This window comes from Herpailurus yagouaroundi, unplaced genomic scaffold (assembly GCF_014898765.1).
Source record: "Herpailurus yagouaroundi ecotype Mexico unplaced genomic scaffold, PumYag 162, whole genome shotgun sequence".
Taxonomy (NCBI): Eukaryota; Metazoa; Chordata; class Mammalia; order Carnivora; family Felidae; genus Herpailurus; species Herpailurus yagouaroundi.
Window position 1 is genome coordinate 1,793,964 of NW_024412403.1, and position 20,091 is coordinate 1,814,054.

At 58.8% G+C, this 20,091-nt stretch overlaps 1 protein-coding gene across 2 annotated transcripts in view; it reads left to right on the forward strand.

Annotated features, from left to right (window-relative positions):
* PTTG1IP (PTTG1 interacting protein) overlaps nt 1-19,848 on the forward strand; it is a 21,083-nt gene extending 1,235 nt beyond the window's left edge. The window contains exons 1-6 of one of the 2 annotated variants that reach the window (XM_040483755.1): nt 6,328-7,195; nt 7,440-7,492; nt 10,051-10,159; nt 14,123-14,297; nt 14,837-14,883; nt 17,937-19,848. In XM_040483755.1, the coding sequence (XP_040339689.1) occupies nt 7,084-7,195; nt 7,440-7,492; nt 10,051-10,159; nt 14,123-14,297; nt 14,837-14,883; nt 17,937-17,983 (543 nt within the window). In that variant the 5' untranslated portion in view covers nt 6,328-7,083 and the 3' untranslated portion in view covers nt 17,984-19,848. Of the gene's footprint in view, nt 1-6,327; nt 7,196-7,439; nt 7,493-10,050; nt 10,160-14,122; nt 14,298-14,836; nt 14,884-17,936 lie in introns of those variants that run through there. The other variant, XM_040483754.1, reaches the window with a different exon arrangement.
* Nucleotides 19,849-20,091: the final 243 nt, after the last annotated feature.

Sequence of the window (20,091 nt, forward strand, 5' to 3'; positions counted from 1 at the left end):
TGGAGGTGGAGGGGGCCCCGTGGCGGGGAGGTGGAGGGGTGGGGAGGTGGAGGGGGCGGGGAGTCCCGGGGCAGGGCGGGGGTCCATGGGCGGGGCTGGGGAGGCGGGGGAGGGGGCGCGGGGTTCTGGGGTCCCGGGGTCCCGGGACAGGGAGGTGGAGGGGGCCCGGGGTCTCTGCCGCGCCCAGTCGCTGCCCCAGGCTGCTGCGGCCTTCCCGTTGGTCTAGCTGCAGCGGGGGCGCCGGGAGGGGGGCAGACCGGCCTTTTGTCTTGGTTCGGTCGCGGGGCGGTGTCAGCGGGACCCGCAGGATCATCCTGAGTACTTTGCCCTCCCTCTTAGTCTCACTCGACCCTCTCTGACCGAGCTGGCGGTTAGTTTCTGAGTCAGGAGGTGGAGCTTAACCTGCTGGAGCCCCAGCGCTGGTCGGTAGCCGGTGTCCAGGGGCCAGGCCCCTTGAGGCGTGGGTGCCGGATTCTGGTGTGGCGCCTGGGGCCCCACTCCACTCGGGAAGGAGTACTCGAGTTACTGCATGGCTCAGTGGAGTCAGGAGAGCTGTAGTACCGGCCGCTTTGAAGGGGCTGACTCTGCTTCTGCACTCAACAGACCTGGGGTGGGGGTACTTCCTTGGTTTATCTCCCGTTCTTATCAGCTGCCCTGCCAGGTGCTGGGACGGCGGTGGTGACCAAGAAACCTTGAGTGCTGGGTGGGTGGGTGAGAGGCTGCTAGGGAAGGAAATGTATGGCCTAGGGCCAAGCTGAGGTCTCAGAAGATTCCAGAAATGGAGTATTGACGGAGGCTGTCCTCCTGCCGGCCAGTGGAGGGGGGCCGGTCCTCCGACTCAGCCTCTGGGCCTGGTGGCAGGTCAGGGAAACATTTAAGCTGGGGTGTGTCAGAAGTGTTGCGCTGGCTGCTGTGTGTGGGGTAGCCGTGTGATCACTGGTGGTGGTGGTGGGGTCACCGGTAGGCCTCTGGACCTGTTTCCAGGGCTCCGCAAGCAGGACTGACTTGGGGCCAGTATTATCCCGGCTTGTTGAGTTTTGCTGTGATTCCAGTACAGGACTGGTTTTCTTCTGATCTACTTCCAAATGTGTGTGTGCCTGTGACACTTGGGACGTAGCTCTCTGGACGTTCGTAAGGAGGCAGTGGAAACGCGGTGCACAGAGCTCTTCTGGTCGGGATTGGGTTCCAAGCGCAGACGTGGAGTGGGTACCTGTTACCACACCGGAATGGATAACCTGCCGAGATGGGTCTTTCTCAGGGGCTGGCGGGTGTGTGTCCGCGTAATTGGAGGGGGCGGGTCAGGAGTGCCCCGAAGTGACGAGTTTGACCGCTCTGCTTTTTAACTGCCCTGGCGTGCTGAGATGAGTGGCGGTGTCCTTGGTGACTTTCATTAGTTTTTTAATTAGGGAATTAGATCAGAACGGTTGCCACGTGGCACTGCACTTACTGTCGGTTCAGCCGCCCCTCCGCCCTTGAGCTCACGGTGGTTACTCGTCCCGTGGACTCGCCCCGGGTCCTCCGGTCCTTGGGTCCTCGGGGGAAGGTGGCGGACTCTTGTTTCTCCTGCAGCAACTCCTTCACGCAGGAGGAGCGGTGTGCCGGGAGGGTTTCCCACTCAGGTACCCTCGGGTCTCGTTTGCCTTTCCTCGGACGGGGGCACTTTTGGGGCGCTGAGGTCCCCCCTTCCCCAGAGCACGCGCTGCTTACCGCCCGTCGCCCTGTAGGATGTGACTGTGGCGTTCACATCACTGGTCCCCCTGCGAGGCTATCAGGGCGCTTCGGAGAAACAGCCGGCAGGGGGTCTGCAGCTGTGGGGAAGGATGTGTCGTGAGGGGTGGGCTCGCGTGGCTGTGGAGGCTGGGAGGTCCCGGGACCTGTGTCTGCAAGTCGGAGCCCCGGGGAGGCTGCCCGGGTTCCTCCATGTCGGAGGGCCCGGGAACCGGGAGCCCCGGTGTCTGAGGGCAGGAGAAAGTGGTTGTCCCAGCTTCGGCAGAAAGAGTAAATTCACGGTGGCTCTGCTTTTGTTCTGTGGGGGCCCCTCTGTGGGCTGGGTGCTGCCCACTGGCCACGGTGAGGACGGTCTTCACTATTGAGCCAGCCGATTCGAATGCCAATCTCCTCTGAAACACCCGCCCAGACACACCCAGAAATGTCTGCCAGCTGTCTGGGCACCTGAGCCCCGTCAAGGTGACACGTAAGTCAACCACGACAGGCGTGCAGATTCACCGAATGCGTCACAGCGGTCCCACGCTGACAGTTCCTAACGTCCCACTGTGTGTTTGGCGGCATGGAGACGTTAGGGACCCAGGATGCTCTGAAGGTCTTTAGAGCGAAACTCCTAAATTTACAGGAGCCTCCATGGCCCTGTGGAGCCCACCTCGTGTGGGGGGTGAGACTCCATCCCCACGACTCCTCCGTACCTCGGAGCGCTTGAAGGATACAAAGGAGCTCAGCCGTGGCCTGTGCAGGTCGGGGGTGGGAGCCCACCCTGACTGCTCCTTGCGAACGGCACAGGACTGGGGGGGGACGCGCTTCCTCACCTGCCCATCTCTCGCCGAGAACCACGGCGTTTGAAACCAGTTGTAAGGGCCTTCCAGTGTGTATACGTGTGGTGCATGTTATTTGTATGTTCAGACGGTGCCCAACTTACAAGGGTTCGGCTTAGGATTTTCGACTGTAAGCGGTGCCAAAGGATGTGCGTTCAGTAAACACGGTGCCTGGAGTTTCCACACGCCGTGTCACCCCGGGGCTGGGCGGCCACGCGGTCCCCGCACACCGATGACCGTTCTGGGCCCACACGGTCTGCCTGTCACTTCAGTACGGTATTCGGTCAACTACTCGAGACGTCCACCCTCCTTGTAAAACAGGCTGTGGGCCAGGCGGCTGTGCCCGTCCGCAGGCTAACGGAAGTGTTGTAGGGTTTCGAGAGAGACCAGGGAATTACACGGAGTTTTGATAGGATATTTCCCCCTTTGAATGGGTTTCTGGGGACGAAACCCCATCATAGGTTGAGGAAGACGTGTACCATGCCGCTCAGCTCTTCTCTGTTGGGACAGGAAGGTGACCAGGACTTTCGTCTAAATGACTTTTCCACCCCTGATTCTCAAGTGACACGGATGGCATAGGTGCTCTCTGTCGCCGTGCAGAGGGGGCACAGTGTCCGATGAGGGGATTGTTGTGCCGGGGGCCGGCCAGGTGCCGCCCTCCTGCCTGTGTGTGACGCGGGCTCAGTAAATGCGTACTCGCTCGTTTCTTTATGTTTACAGGACAGATCTCGTCACACCCCTGCTAGTGTGTGCCTTTGTGTATGTAATCGGTGGCCTCACCCGGAACTTTAGGGAAGTACGTGAAACCGGGCCATGGGTTAGCGTATCCTGACAGAAAGACCTTTTTATCAGAGTGAGTGACGCCCGAGGGTTTCTAATCGTTGGTAAACCGACTCAGTGGGGGACTCGTGGAACGGGCGTGTTCACACACAGCGCTGGACTCCGGAAGCAGGAGGCCGTGGTGCTGGTCTGCGGCCATCAGCACGCGGTCTGTGTCCCGTGACCGAGAAGTTCAACCCCCGCCGTCCGCAGCGGCAAGTGGGGTATTTTCCTTGCCAGCCATGCAAGACGGTGAGGTGTTTCGTAAGAGAGAGAACAGAACGATCTTTTCCCGGTGCCGGCTCTTTCGGGGAGACTGTCCAGTGTAGGTGTCTCTGCTCGTGTTGAACGTCTGCCCGGTTGGTGGTCGTGGCGGGGGCAGGCGGAGGGCTGGTCTCCGTCGACTCCTACGGGTCTGTGGTCCCAACACCGTGGGATGGGTGAGGTTTACGGTGTGTATCTCGGGGTGTAGTTCACATGAGTCCAGCTCTCAAAAAGACTTTACAAACGAAAATAGAAAAAACATTCCCGCGACAAAGTTCCCGTACCCGACCCCCCTGCTCCCTGTGGCCACTCGATTAAGATTGACGAGAGGTACGTCTTTTCTCGTAAAATTTTTTGACAAGGACTTGAGGGGCGCCTGGGTGGCTCGGTCCGTTGAGCGTCCCACTTGATTTCTGCTCGGGTCGTGATCCCCAGGGTCGTGAGTTGGGGAGCCCTGCGTGGGGCTCCCCGCCGAGCACGGAGCCTGCGTGGAATTCTCTCTCTCCCTCTCTGCCCCTCTCCTGCGCGCGTGCTTTGCTCTCGCTAAAGGAAAGAAAAAAGGACTTGAGTGGGCGTGACAGGCAGTCGTGCAGATTTTCACGGTGGCTCCCTGCCTGCCTGTTTAGAAAAGATCGAAGCTGCCGAAACCTTGAAGGAATAAATCGCACAGCAAACTCCGCATGCCTTTCTGTTGTCAGCATTTCCGTGCTTGCCTTGCGCTCCCTCCGCGTCTGCTTGTTCTCCCCCCTCCAGACCGCCCGAGGGTCCGTCAGGGTCCGTCGTCCTGCGGCCCTCCCCCTTCCCCCCTCGCCCCTCATTCTCTGCGGTGGGCCTCCTGTGCGTCATGGGACTATGAGGGTCAAAATCATTCAGTTGGCATCGACAGGACTCGTGAGTACTTGGAGATGTAACGTAGGGCGTGTGTGTACCCGGTGTACCCGTCATCCCAGTAGTGTCATTCCGTCCCCTGCCCGCGTCCAGGACCGTGTGGGGCTTCTGGCCACCATGTCTCCCCACCCACCCAGCACTGCTCCCCAGTCTGTTCCCAGAAAACGACTCTGTAGAAGGAGCCCCAGTTGGCCTTGCCTGGTGTCCTCTACTTGGATTCCAGTGCCTTTGACAGACTCCACCACACGTGGCTGTGTCCTTCCCCCTGCACCCCCGGGGGCGCCTGCTGCCACTGTGTCCCGTCGTCCTGTCATCGTACTGCCGATACTCTGGGCGCTTGTAAGGTGCACTTTGTCTTCATAAGCGATGAAACTGGGGAGGCGCTCTGAGACCGTAAGTGTCTTGTCACCTCACAAGCGCGCGCGGTGGTCTTGGCGTCCAGATTTCCCACGATGATGGCAGAACCGCAGGCGTTCAAACCCCCTGCTTCTGCTTCTGCTAGTTGGCCTTCTCCGTACTTACTCCACGTCCGGGTGAAATCCTGGAGTGTTCAAGAGGCTGAGGTCCGTGGCTGTCAATCCCTTTGATTTTAAATTGTCCCTGTTTGGCAAGGAGGACTCCCGCCCCCCGGGCCCCCCCCCCCCCCCCACCGGCCTTCAAGCCGGCCTTTGGGTCCTTTAGGTATTTTGTTATCCGCTCCTAAGTTGGTGCCACTTTGTGATGCCACAGTCTGTCCAGGGCTGATTCTGTCCTCTCTGTGCCCCACTTCTGGGATCAGCTGCTTCTCCGAGGAGCCCTGGCCCCCTTCCTGGGGAACTGTGTCTAGACACTGAGGCCCCCCCCCGCTGCCTGGCCCTTTGGTGGACGGACAGAGGGAGTGCTTGGATGTGGCGGCCGAGTCCCCGGCCCTGGCACAGCCGGCCCGCCTCCCGGCTCCAGGGCACGGGGTTTCTGAGACAGGCGGTGCTGTTCCTGTCCCTGTCCTGGCGCCTCTGCGACCCCGCCTCGGAGTGGTGCTGGCAGAGATCGAGGTGTTCTGTGACTTGTCTGTTTCTTTACCTCCGTGGAGCTAAGTTATGTCTGTTCTTTTTTTTTTTTATTTTTTTTTAAATTATTTTGTATTTGATAGCACACGAGAGAGATGGGGAGAGACAGAGAGAGAATCCCGAGCAGGTTCCACACACAGCACGCCCAAAGTGAGGCTCGATCCCACGGCCCTGGGATCGTGACCTGAGCAAAAATCGCGAGTCAGGTGCTCGGTCGATTGAGCCATCCGGGCGCCCTGAGTCTGTCGTTCTGAGGACAGTAGTTGGAAGTCAGCTTTAGGGTAAAGCCAATGGCGTGCCAGCGGAAAGACGGCCGTGGGATGGCCCGTGACAAGTGGGCTTTCATTTTAAACAAAGTGGGGTCGTGCTTAGCACATGGAAGGTGGAAGGGTTAGGCTTCACGCGCCTGAGAGTCCCGCTTCGCGGACGTCATGAGCACGCGTGTGACTGAAACGGGAGCTCCTCCCCTGGGCGGACGGGGTCACGCGTCACGAGCGCATTCACACCATGCGCGGGAGAGTGGGAAGACCCGACGGCGAGCGCTCCCTTGCACGCCCGCCACGTGGGTGTCGGCTGTTCACGTCTGGCTGGGTCTCCTCCGTCGTGGGGCCCGTCCCGGACCCTCTGGTAAGCTCGGCGAAGCCCACGGCAGACATCCTGCGCTCGTCCCGGTACCTCCCCGCGCGCGTCGTGACCTGGAGCTTCACGTTTGTCTTTTCCTTTGGAGACAGATCTTCCGTGCGGCGAACACGGGAGTCTTACGTGTGCCGTTGGGTAAGTGACGCCCACGTGACCCCCGTCACGCTCCAGCACGCGCCCATCTCTCTGGAAGGTTCAGGCCGCCGCCGTCCCTTTCCCGGTGCAGATGAGTTTGCCGGCTTCAGAACCGCACGCCCGTGGAATCCGGCGGGTGGTCGTCCGTGTCCGGTGTCCGTTGGTCCACGTGACGTGGTGCAGGCTCCGTGTTCCGTGCGCGCGGCACACTCCTCGTGGCCGAGCGCCGTTCCGTCGCCACTGGTGTGCCCACCTTCTGTACGCGCGCATCTGGCCGTCGTCGGCTTCCCTGGCACCGTAAAGTGGGCACGTGTTCCCAGTGTCTTGAGCGAAGCGCTTGGGTGCGTGGCTGAGGTCGAGCCACCTCGCCTCCCGCCGCCGCGGCCTACAGTCCCCTTGTGCTCCGCCTCCGCGGACTTGGCCCCGTCAGCCCTTCTAATCTCAGCTTCCCTGGTGCCTGCAAAGTGGTCGCTCCTTACGACTGTGGGGTGCGGTTCCGGTGGCTCACGGGGTGGCACGGACCTCTCTTCGGAGTAAGCGTGTGCGCTCAGCTGTGGGTGCGGAAGACGGCAGCTGCTTGAGAGGGTTTGGACATTTTTCCCCCGGCTGCGAGTTCCGGGGCTGTTGGCTGGGTGGGGTGTGATCCCTCCCTGCCGTGAAGAGCGGCTGGAGCGGGCGGATTCCGGGGGGGCTTCTCCCTCAGGTCTGGGCGGGACTGGCGGGGACCGAGGCCTGGCTTTAGTCCCATGGGCCTGGCATTGCCGTGGCCTTTGGTTCCAGAGACTGTGCCGATGAGCCAGCGGGCCTGGGCCAGTTGGGTGCGTGCTACGCACCCACTTCCGCTCCTCTTCCCCGAAGGTACTGCCGTTGTGCCCCGAGGCCCCTTTCTCCGCACGACCCCTTGCAAATGGGACCCTGGGGCTGCGTGTGCACGCTCCCTGGTGGCCGGCCTGCAGCAAGGCTGGGAAACTCCCGCTGTTGCACCTGGGAGGCTGGCTGCTCGTCTCCGTGGTTCAGAGCGCAGACTGCGTGCCTCCCTGGCCGCCTGGGCCGGTGTTTCCAGTGAGCGGTTCTTAGTGACCTGTTTGTCCTTTCCCCGCAGCTTGTTCTCAGAACACAAACAGGAGCTGTGAGGAGTGCCTGAAAAACGTCTCTGTAAGTAGACACCCCACTCTCCACGACGGGGTGGGGGGGGGTCTTGTGGGTGTTAAAGGTTCTGCCGTCTGGGGTTTGTGGAGATAGTTTCCGTAATGGGTGTCGAATGCCATTTTAGTCTTTCTCAGGAGTAGTGAACCTTCTCGTGAGAACTGCAGATACCACCTGAGCGTCATTAACACACATGCTTACCTCCTGACCAGGTGTCTGGGCTTATAAACTGGGTTGGGCCCCACGGCTGGGAACACGTGTGAGTGGGCAGGAGGCCTCATTGAGGCTGGTGGGCTTGGGGGGGGGGCGGTGTTCAGAAGCAGGATGGGGGAGTGGAGGGCAAGGGGAACGGAGAAGGATGGGCACTGGGCTGGGCGTCATTTAGCGCCTAATCTGCAACTGTGAACCCGTGGCCCGTGCTTTCGTGTCGATGCCACTAGAGCATAGAGGCCTGTTGGGGACGGGGACCATGACTCTGTTTTGCACATGGAACCCCAAGATGGGGCCGGGAGTGTCCTGCGAGTTCCCAGAGGCCCCTCCTGCTGTGGTGCTCAGCCAGGGCTGGGGAGTCTGCTTCCCCAACCGGCCTGCCCACAGGAATGAGGGCCGTCCACGCACCGTGGGCCCCCCAGTCCTCACAGTGTGTCCCGCGTTCTCCATCAGTTGTCCTGGGTTGGGGTGGATGCTCCTCCCTGGGCTTTTCACCTGGGAACGGGGAAGGGTGAGGGCAAGGAGAGATATGGGCCCTCAGCCCGGAGGGGCTGGTGTCCTGGGCTCAGACTGACTCACCAGAATTACCGGGAAGACTGGGAGCCAGGATGCTCCCGTGCTGACCCTGCGTGACCTCGAGCAGGAGGGCAGCCGCCCCGTAGCAGGCCCGGTGCTCTGGGCGGTCTCCTCCAGGTGGACCATCCTGGGATCTGACACACAGGCACGTGTGCGGCTGGCCGTCGGGGACCAGCAGAGGGGCACGCCGGAGAAAGCTCGCCACCGTGTGGGGCCCGTCAGTGTCCCTCTGCCCCATCCCGTGTGGCTCCCCGAGCAGTCCCTGGGCTTTGACGCCTTTGTCTGGGACCGTAGGGGAAGCTCCCTCCAGTCGGGTTTCACGAGGATAGTTTATTTTTTTTTATTTTTTAAAATTGTCTTTGTTTTTGAACGTTTATTTATCTTTGGGACAGAGAGAGACAGAGCATGAACGGGGGAGGGGCAGAGAGAGAGGGAGACACAGAATCGGAAACAGGCTCCAGGCTCTGAGCCATCAGCCCAGAGCCCGACGCGGGGCTCGAACTCACGGACCGCGAGATCGTGACCTGGCTGAAGTCGGACGCTTAACCGACTGCGCCACCCAGGCGCCCCCACGAGGATAGTTTAGAGCCACGCAGCCTGTCCTCCCTTTTCTGGCAGCGGGGAACCCTGCGAGGCAGGTCAGGACAGATGGGCCGGGTGGTTTCTGCCCTAGGATGCTGGCCACGCTTTCAGAAGAGAACTTGCTGACCACCTGGCAGCATGTCGGGTCGTAGGGTCTGAGTGGACCCTTGTGTTTGCTGGTTAAAGACTGAAGCCTGTTGCTACTGCAGCCTCAGACCTTACTGTTGGTAACCCTGAACTTGCTCACCTGTCTGCGCGTTTTCCTGGTGGCGCGGCTTTTTAGCGGCAGATGTCACTGTCGAAGTCCTCCCGGCCGCAAAGGAGCCTGGTGTCCTGCCTCGCTCTGGCTTCAGGAGTACGCACTTCGCGGCATCGTCCGGTCCAGCCCGCCCTTCTGTGGGAGGACGTTGTGGGGGCACACGCACCCCCATCTCAGCAGGCGGGCGGGCAGTAAGTCTGAAGGTGTGGGCCCGCTCTGGATGCAGACGGGTCCGGTCAGAAATGCAGGGCGCAGGGGCTGCGGGAGGCCTGCCCACACGGGTCCTCGGGCGCACGTGGGTTTCTGGAAGGACAGGTAGGGGCCTGGGAGGCCAGAGGGGAGGCTGAGGGCACACTGTGTGTGTGCCCTGTCAGTGCCACCTGGATGGCTCACTGCGGGCATGTCACTGCAGTAATCTCAGGTCCTGGGAGGGACGCTTTGAGCCTTAGTTGCGTTGTCTTTAACGGCCAGTGCGGTCGGAGAGACCACAGGTACAGGTAGGATCTCTGTACGGCGATTGCCAAGGTTGCAAAAGTCCACCAGCAAACGTGTAATGAGCGTGGTCCCGCCTGTCCTGCAGATGATCCGAGACGGTGTGTCGGGAAGGGAAGGAAGTAGGGGGGTGGGGCAGGTAGGCCCTGTGGAGGAGGTTGAGGGGCGTGCGTTTGGAGAAGAAGGTTCCGGGCACAGTGAGGAGGCGGCTTCCAGGACTGCACGGAGGCCGAGAGGCTGGGCAGGGTGCCTGAAGGAAGAGGGTTTGAGTAACATCGGCCCTGGTGGGCAAGGCGGGGTGGAGCTGCTGTGGCGGGGTGAGGACCATGGCCTTCCGGTCAGCCACTGAGGGGAGCAGACAGTGTGGCTGGGCTTGTATCCTGGACCGTCTGGTTCTTTGGTGTTTACGCTGCGTTTCTGGGGTTTGGCAAACATTCGTCTCTTTCAGTGCCTTTGGTGCAATACCAATAAGGCGTGCTTGGACTACCCCGTGACCAGGATCCTGCCACCCAGCTCCCTTTGTACGCTGAGCTCTGCACGCTGGGGCGTTTGCTGGGGTAAGTCTTCGTGTTCACGGAACTCTTGCAGAGTCAGTACTGTCTGGGGGAGTCTGGGTGTGCTCAGTTAGCATAAGCTGCCCGAACACGTGCTCCCTGCAGGAAGTCAGGAAGCCAGTGAGAATGAGTGCTTTCTGGGAGGGTAGCCAGGGGTCTCCGGGGTGCCGGAGGCCCACTTGCGAGGCGGAGGGAAGAGGGTCAGCTTGGGGACTGCGTCTTGCTGGCGTCTGTGTGCCTGGAGTCCTGCTAGGTCAGCACGGTCAGGTCCCTACGTTTCTCTGTCCCTTTCTGCCTGCGAGTGGTGGATTCTGTAGGCGCTCTCTCTTGGGGGACGTTAACCCTTTTTGAGACCCCACAGAGACCAGTCCTGGACCAGGGAGCCCTTGGCATTTTGAGCACGAACTGTTGAGGTGCTTTTATTTCTATTTTCTTTAGAAGGTGATTTGTTTAACGTTTATGCGTTTATTTAAAAAAAACTTTTTAACGTTTATTTTTTGAGAGCACACGCATGCGCACATATGAGTTGGGGAGGGGTGGAAAGAGAGGGAGACAGAGAATCTGAAGCAGGCTCCAGGCTCCCAAGCGGTCGGCATGGAGCCCGACGCGGGGCTCGAACTCATGGACTGCGAGATCATGACCTGAGTTGAAATCAACCATTGACGCTTAACTGACTGAGCCACCCACGTGCCCCCAAGGTGTTTTAAAGTTGAAGCATAACTTCTAATGATGCGCACACATGTTAAGTCTCCCTTCCTGTCCTCGGGTAACGTAAACACATACATGTACGCACACACACGTACGTTCAGTGAATTTTCACACGAGTCCACAGGTAATCTGCACTCAGCAAAGCGTGTAGACCATTCCCAGCACTCACAGCCTGTCCCTGTCGGGACTGTGGGCAGCCAGTGCACTGACCTGCCACCCCAGGGAGTGCTGCCCGCCCGCCCTTCACTTAAAGTAAGCGTGCTGGTCTGTCCGACTCCCTGTTCGGGGGCATGTCTGAGACTCGTGCGCCACACGTACCGGCTGCCTGTCTCGCTGCTGCTTGGCGCCCTGTGCCCACTCTGCTGCCGGGGACGCCCGGGGTCCCTGTGCTGCTGCAGAGGTGCTCGTGGGCGGCCCCCCACTCACTCCCGCTGGGCACATGCTGAGCAGCGGGATGGCGGACTCATCGCCTTTCAAGAAGGGCTCCTTCAGGCGACCGGGGCTCCCGCTTGTCCCACATCCCTGCCAGGGCCTGGGGTAATCTGTCACCTTCATTTTCGTCCATCTGGCGGGTTTGAAGTGGCATCTCATTGTGGCTTTGATTTGCTCTTCGCTCATGACTGATGATATTGAACACCTTTCAGGTGGGGGCATTTTTGATCATTGGCCTGTGAAATGAAATTCCCACCTTAGGGCTGTGGGGCTGGCCGTACCCCTGACTTGGGACAGACAGAGCCACAACGGGCCACAGCAGTTTGCGGTTCGTGGTGACTCAGCCTGTGGGAGGGGGACAGGAACTAGCCAGGGGTCGTGGGGGGCAGGCTCTGCCGTGCCCCTGGTTCCCGAGAGAGCACGTGCTTGGTTTAATTGACCCCGAGGGCCAGGGGGGCACGGGAGCCTGCTACTTGCCCATCGGGGATAAGTGGGAACCGCCGTGGGTCCCCGCATGCACTGCAGAGGATTGGGTAGGGTTATTTGGCCGAGGACCTTCTCTGTGGGACTAGAGTGCGGGTGGGGTGGGGCTCATGCCATCTGGGGAGACTGGGGGCCCCCACATGTCAGGGAGCACCAGATCTAGACCTCGTGCTGTGGGTGCTTTACAATTCTTTCACCCACGTCTCGGCAGAATTCTTGTGGGGTTTTACCTATGATGACTTTAAATCTGTGTTCGTTTGGGGGAAAATAAGATCTTTGCCATGTTAAACCGTCGTGCAGAAGCAGGGTTGGTGTTCATGCACGGAGGCCGTCTTTCCGTCCTCGAGTAGCACGCCACAGCCTTCCCGCGTAGGGCTGATGGGGACAGGGGTCCTTGGTACTTTCCTCCGTCACGACCAGATGTCTGTTTTTATTTTGTTTTTTTAAATTTTTTTTTTCAACGTTTATTTATTTTTGGGACAGAGAGAGACAGAGCATGAACGGGGGAGGGGCAGAGAGAGAGAGGGAGACACAGAATCGGAAACAGGCTCCAGGCTCCGAGCCATCAGCCCAGAGCCTGACGCGGGGCTCGAACTCACGGACCGCGAGATCGTGACCTGGCTGAAGTCGGACGCCCAACCGACTGCGCCACCCAGGCGCCCCATGTCTGTTTTTATTTTGTAACTGGTTTTAGCTGCTGGTCAGAAATGCTGTCTTGGAGGTGGGGGGAGGGGGTAGATATATTTCAGAACCAGCTGTCTTACTGATCAGATTGGCTCTTAAAGCTCATTACTTTGAAGTTCTCTGGTCAGAAGATGATGCCATCTGCCAGCAAAGGTCTTTTCTTTTTACACCTGTTCCTGCTAATTTTTGTGATGCCGGCACTTCCAGAACAGGTCAAAGGAGGGAAGAAAACACGCGACCTAAAGCCCAGAAGGCATTTCCGATGCAACACCTGTTTCTGTTTAAAGTAGTTGAACAGAGACGCCTGGGTGGCCCCACCGGTCGAGCCTGTGACTCTTGGTTTCTGCTCAAGGCATGATCTCGCAGCTCGTGGGTTCGAGCCCTGTGTGGGGCTCTGTGCTGGTGGTACGGAACCTCCTTGGGATTCTGTCTCCCCTGCTCTCTGCCCCTCCCCCGCTCCCGCTTTCTGTCTCAAAAGTAAATAAACGTAAAAAAGAAAAGAAAGTAGTTGAACAAAGCGCAGAGAGTGTGTGAAGCCAGTGGCCGGCCTGCATTGAACGTGAGGGTCTGTGCGGGCCTGAGTGGGGTCTGAAGGGCGCCGGGCACTGGGGGTCGGCCTCCCTCTCCCACCTGGCAAGCCCCACCCAGCCACCAACGGGAAACCGGGAAACGGGGGAGACTCGAGGGGACCAGCTCTGCGTGGCGGCCAGACTTTCTAACTTCAGTGCCAGGAACGCTCCACCATCGGGGGGGGGGGGGGGAGTTTGCTCTTGAAGCCTCTTCCAGGGCTGACTTAAGTGGATGAGTGAAAACTCGAGTTCTCTGGTTTGAATTAAGTAGAAAAATAGGGACTGGTTTGGGTTTGTAAATCCTTAAAAGAAGTTGAAAGAATCGAGAACCTTGTTTTAACTACTTGTTTGCTTCGGAAGTTGGGTCTTGACAGGAAATGACAAAATCCTTGAGCAGCCTGTCCTCAAGCCCCGGGTGGGGCAGGGGCTGGGCCCGCGGGGCTCACAGGGTCTCCCCGGGGGCAGTCAGCGCACTTGACCCTTGAACAACGTACACGTGAGGGGCACTGACCACCCCCCCCCCCCCACACACACGTCCTCGAAAATCCGCGCACAACTTTCGATTCCCTGAAAACGTAACGCATCATCTGTTGACGGAAGCCTTACGATCACGAAGGCAACCGATGAGCACCTGTGTTGTGTGTTGTGTTCTTCCGCACTGTGTCCTTGCAGCGACGTGGGGGAGGTGTTCGTAAGGAGATCTCAGGGAGAGGAGGTGCGCTTGAGTTCTGCCCCGTAGGTCTTGAAGATGCACGTGTTAGGGGACCCACGCAGTGTGAACCGTGTTCAAGGGCCAGCCATGTAGGGCCGTGGACTTGGATGTAAATAATCAGCTGAGCTGCACGGGGCTCCCCTTCCGTCTGGAGGCGTCCCTCAGGGCGGGCCCGCTTTGTTACCGTCTGTCAGGCTCGAAGCGTCTTCGGACCCTGTGGCCTGGGTCTGTGTGGTTGGCCGGTAAACTGTTCTTAAGTCGCACGAACAGGCCGAGAGACCTAGGAGGGGCCCCTGCACGGGCTGCGGCCTGCCTGTGGGGGAGGGGGTGGTCCCGCTCCCGTCCTGACCCCCGGCTCCCTCCCGCTGGGATTTGCAGTGAACTTCGAGGCGCTGATCATCACCCTGTCGGTGGTGGGGGGGGCCGTGCTGCTGGCCTTGGCCGCGTGCTGCTGCGCCTGCTGCTGCCGCAGGAAGAGGAGCCGGAAGCCGGATAAGGAAGAGGAGAAGGCCGCGCGGGAGCGCGAGGAGCGCAGGGTCCGGCAGGAGGAGAGGTGAGGTCCCCGTTGGCTCGGGAGCCCGGCCTGCGTGGCCCTGGGAAACGACCCCCGCCGTGGGGTGCGCCCCTATGGGTTGTGGGACAGGGCGAGGGAGGCGGGTCTCCTGTCCCTGCCCGCGGAACGCGATGGTGGCCCGGAGAGGCGCTGCCGCGTCAGGTCAGCTGCCGGCGGGGGGCTGAGGCCCGGCGGGTTTTTGTGCCGTCCCCGCAACGTCGTGTGCCCCTAAGTAAAAACTAACGTTTGCGTGTTCCCAACCTTCCTCAGAATCTGACGTCAGGTTTTTCTCTACGTGAAAAATATTTTTAAAAAATACAGTCTTGGATATTTGAATTTCTTTTGTTGAAACTCAGAATCAAAGGACGTGATGCTGAAACAGCCTCACGCTGCCTGGCCTGGCGGCCGGGCTTGTCCCCACCCTGGTCCCTGGTCTCTTCCCTGGAAAAGAGGACAGACCCCCACTCTCTCTGCTGAAGGTACATCATTTAACATTGTGTTATATTTTGGTGCTAAGTAAGATTTCTTTGTCTTTTTAGGAGAGCAGAAATGAAATCCAGACATGATGAAATCAGAAAAAAATATGGTAAGGATCGACTGACTGCATCTTTTGTTTGGCTGGGAGTGGGTTCCGGGCCTTGAGACGTGACTGCAGGGTCTGGGCTGAGGCTTCCGGGAGGAGCCCTTGGTTCTAGACTGCGCGGTCCGGAAGGAGCTAACTCCAGGGAATGTCTGGAAAGGTGAAGCCTTAGGGTGTTTACTCTCAGCCGGATTCCTGAGCGCCATTGGCTGATGAGGGGGCGGAACTTGACCGGTCGTGTGGCCTCCCCTGCGCCTGGTGCTCCTGGTGCTCCCTGACTGCGGGCCGCGCGCCTTTAAAAATTTTTTTTTTTTATTCAACGTTTATTTATTTTTGGGACAGAGAGAGACAGAGCATGAACGGGGGAGGGGCAGAGAGAGAGGGAGACACAGAATCGGAAACAGGCTCCAGGCTCCGAGCCATCAGCCCAGAGCCTGACGCGGGGCTCGAACTCACGGACCGCGAGATCGTGACCTGGCTGAAGTCGGACGCTTAACCGACTGCGCCACCCAGGCGCCCCCGCGCGCCTTTTAAAGGAGTTAGCCAGAGGTCTCCATGCCACCAAGTGATTCATCTGGTTTTGGTTTTTGTTTGGAGGGATTTTGGGGGGATACTAATGTTTTAGTCCGCGAGAACATTAAATCTGCTCCTGGGTTGAGTTGGTTCTCTGCTGATTCCCACATCCGCGGCCATGCTGTTGTTTGGGGCTGTTGGGATTGCTAGAAGTGGCCGCACTGCGCTCTCGCCGATGACTGCCACGGGGCCTCCAGCTCTGGGCCGCGGTGCTTTTGTGGACCTCATGGCCTGAGCAGTGTTTGCTGTGTGTCGGGTGCACCTGGCAGCTGGGCTCTGGGCTGAATCTGATTAGGAAAATTGCAAAATCTTTTCTTTCCTTTTTTTTTTTTTTTATTGGAAAGTTTGTTTTGAGAGAGAGAGAAAATCCCAGGCAGGTTCTGCACTGTCCGGAGAGTCCAATGTGGGGCTCGATCCCACAGCCCTGAGATCACGACCTGAGCTGAAATCAACAGTTGGATGCTGAACCGTCCAAGCCACTGTGCCCCTCAAAATCTTTTCTAACTAACGCCCTCATTTTGGAGTTCTGTGTCTGTACAGGGAACACCCTGTTCTCGTGGTGTTTTCAGGTCCTGTGCACTAAAGCAGTGGGTCCTGGAGCCTCGGCTCCCTCTGGTGGGCTGCTGGCCGTGCGGTTGACTCGGCACCCCCACCCAGCACCGGCTGGCCCCTCCGTCCACGCAGGCCTCCTCTGACTGTCACGCCCTTGTGCGTGTCGCCTCAGGCTCGGGTCGACCCTGCCAGCCGCCAGGTGTGGGTTCCGGGGCCCGAGGCTGCCCTGACCGCCTCTCCCCCTGCCGTTGGGTCTCCTTGGTTGCAGGTGAGATGTTCAGCAGCTGCTAGAGCCTTCCCTTGTGTGCTCCCGCCCCTCGGCTTCCTCTGCCAGCTGGCCCATCAGGTCCCCGGTGCCCACAGCACTCACCCGGTGTCAGGTCCCCAGCCTAGGCAAGGGCGGACTCCCGTGTGGGTGACGTCGTGTCAGTGGTCGTGTCGGCACGGTGCCGTCTGTCCCCGGTGCCTCTTCCAGGCGCACGTTCGTGCCCAGTGAACGCCAGCTGTCCTTGGCACGGGCACCTTGCTTCACGATACTGAAGGGTTGAAAGGAGCTTGTTGGCACCCGACTGACGTTTCCGTGAACGGCGAGGGAGACGTGTTCGCGTGCACTCACACACAGACTCCACCGCGGCGCCCTTATCGCCAAGCACAAGTAGCATCTGAAGTCTGCCCCCGCTGCAGTGTCCCACCTGCCCCGTGTGTGCGAGGCCGGGTGGCGCCTCGGGCCGGGGCTCCTGGCGCAGGGCGTTCTCCGTGACCTTCAGCGAGGCCCTTCACTCCTCCGTTTTGGTGGTGCGCCAGGCCCTGAGCCGCCCTGAGGAAGCCAGCTTGTGCCTGTTTACATAAAGCCCACCTAATGGACTGGACTTTGCAAAGACCCAGCCGCGTGGAAGATCCCGGGGGGGTCCCCAGGGGGGAGACGGGCCAGGCACGCGTACTTGCATGGAGGAAACCCTTCTCTTGGTTTCAGAAGCCGTCTGGTTTCCTAATCACAACACAGTCTCCCCCCTTTAAACCAGAAGTAGAGCTGGGAGCTCTTCCATTCGTCCTGCTCCAACACGACTGTGTTCGGCATCTGGCACACGGACTCCCTTTACCAGAACCACTGTGGGCTTCCTCCCAAGGCCGAGGCGGCGGTCCTTCTCAGACGGGCCACCCTCCCCCCCCCCCCCCGGCGGCGGCCCCCCCCCCCCGGGGTCCCCCCCCCCCCCCGTAGCGCATACACTTGGTGCAGCGGCTCCAGAAAAGTGTGGCGATACAGGTTTTTAAAGAGAGGGAGAGGCTGTGTGTTCAGAACTGCAAAGAGAAAACTCCTAGGCCTGAGCGTTTAGCACCAGAGATTTATTTTTACAACTGCGTTATATTAGCCACGTCAGAGCACTTGGTGGTGGTGAAGTGGACAGTCACCTCGTTGTTTCGTAGCCTTAATTCTAAGGACATTTAGGGTGCTTTGTTAATTTCTGTATATTAGCCAATTGCTGTGGGGAGAAATAATGGCTGTTTCTTAATTCCTCTTAGAGAGAATCAGCCAATAAGTTTTTATTTCTTTAGGTTTGCTTTTCTTAGAATGATTGTTTCTGGTAAATTTTATTTCAATTTTAAAGTCACCTGTGGTTTGACTTTCAAAAAGGTTAAGCGTAGGGGCGCCCGGGTGGCTCAGTCGGTTAAACATCTGGCTCTTGATCTCAGGTCATGATCTCACGGTTTGTGGGATCGAGCCCCTCCTTGGGATTCTCTCTCTCTCGCAAAATAGGTAAATAAGTAGAAATAGTTACAAAAAAAAAAAAAAGGTGAAGCGTGGTGCTTGAACCTGCTCGGAACACCCTTTTTCTTAGAGCCACAGTGTTCACGAAACACTGAATTGTGTTGTGTCCTTGGACTTCGTTTCCTGCCGTGTCAGCACATTTATAACCAGGTCTGTTTTGTTCCAGGTCTGTTTAAAGAGGAAAACCCGTATGCCAGGTTTGAGAACAACTGAGCCACGTGCCCAGCAGTCCCCGCACGGCTCCAGGAGCACGGCGCCGCCGCCCTGCAGACCCGCGGGCTTCTGTTCCCTCTTCTGTATCTGTATTTAGTCACTGCAGACACGAAGCTTTTCAGGGGGGTCGGTCGGTTGTGTTGTTACTTCCAGGAGGCAAAGCCCACATCCTGCTACCCTTCTCCGCTGGCGAAGCCAACCGCGGACAGGGCAGCCGGCCTCCGTCCCGCCTTCTGTCCTCGCGTCCCTGTACCCGATGGCGCGCTGTGCGCGCACGGCGGGGGAGGAAGGGCCCCTGTCACCCCGCCGCCCTCCATCACCCGGCCGGCGGCTGTGCGCCCTGCGTGGCAGCCCCCCGGGGAGCCGGGCACCCAGACGCAGTCTGCCGGGCCGTGCCTTCTGACCCCAGCCGCTCTGAGCAGCGTCCGGGAGAACTTAGATTCACCTTAAATCTGTGTTTTGTTCTGTTCCGTTTCATTCCGTTTCAAATAAGTCTTGGATTTCATTCCTCCACCAAAGGTGTTTCACCAAGAAATTTTTCTGTCAAAATTCAGACCGCTTACTGGACAATTTTTAAATTTTAATTTGTATTTTTACCGGAACACCAAGATTTTTTTCCAGTGAAAACTTGAATAACAGATGAAGCATTAGAGCCCCCTGCAGGGGCAGCAGCAGGTGCTCTGGGCCGTGGGCCTGGAGGGGCCATCACTGCCCCGCTCCCTTTTCAGCCCTGGTGACGGCCGGCGCCGGGTTCTGTGTGTAGCCACACCAGGCTCTCCCTAGTTAGGCTGTCAGCAACATGGTCACACAGGGACCACGGGGTCCCCAGGCTGTCCCCGAGGAGGAAGGGACCATGCCCCGTGGGCCCCTCTGCGGGGCTCTGCCCACTGGGGGGTCGGGCAGGGTGTCCAGGGCCGGCCAGAGGGATTTCCACGTGCTACACGGGGACACTGCTGACTGTCCTGCTTGTCACACGACCCCTAGCTTGGAACCGCGCTCTTCTGGCTGGGACGCTGTCCGTGGCCTCCGGGTACACCCTGCGGTGCCTTCCGTTGGCCCCAGGCCTTTCAGAGCAAGATCTGTGGCTTCAGTAAATGACCACATCCTTCCTATTGGGGATGCAGACCGTGGAGTAGCTGTGTGAACTGCCTCTCTTCACTCTGAAAATAGTCCCGGTGGCCACCGCCACATTGCTTTGGATTAGGAAGACGTTTAGCTTCGGGGAGGTGGGTCGACAGGTGCAAAGACAAATGATGTGTTCCGCTTTCGCACTCGTGACTGTGCCGTCGGGGACTGCTCTCCAACGTGTCACGGAAAGTTCTCAATACAGGTCAGTGTGATCCAACACCCCACACCGCTCGACAGCCCCCCCGCCCCCCCCCCAAGCCACGTCGGCCTGTGCCGTGAGGTGACCGCGCTGTCCTGCAATGTCTATAAGCTGAGACACTAACTGTACAAACTCTTGACTATCTCTTTCTGACTTCTTGGGCATTTGATAGCAATTTGAAGTATTACGAAACATTCCTAAGTATTTTATAGCAGCCTGCAGATTTTGACATTCTACTTTTATTCATAAGAAAAACTCTGTAGCAGACTCCAGCAGCCTTTGTGTTAATACAGTAATGTACGTGAGGTCACGCTGTGTCCTGAACGGTTGGGGCTGTGCCCTGTTCATACAGCGCATTTAGTCCCTTCGGGGTACCGAGGCCACACCAGTGCGTCTGGGAGGCTGTCCTGGTCCCCGCATTTTATAAGTAGTCCTAAGAGCACCACGTGTTGTAACCTCAAGGAGACCGTCAAGTTCAGAGTGCCTTAATCTTAACCAGTTTCCAATAAGTGGTTTAATACACGCTTTGTTGAATCCACTGTGTCCTCGTGTCTCATTTCTCCGTGGCGTTAGCATGATCACCTGGAGGGCGGCAGGTAGACTACAGAGAGATTCTGGCCCGCCCCAGGATCTGTGAGCAATCCCGGCTTCGGTGCCATGGCCCAGGGGGCGGCCGTGCTGTGTCCCCGGGTTGTCCTCCCCCTCCCCTGCCGGCCACCCCCAGCTGTCTGCTGTCCACGAGGCAGGTTTTCTGCCCCGCCCCACCAGCACCTTCCTTCTG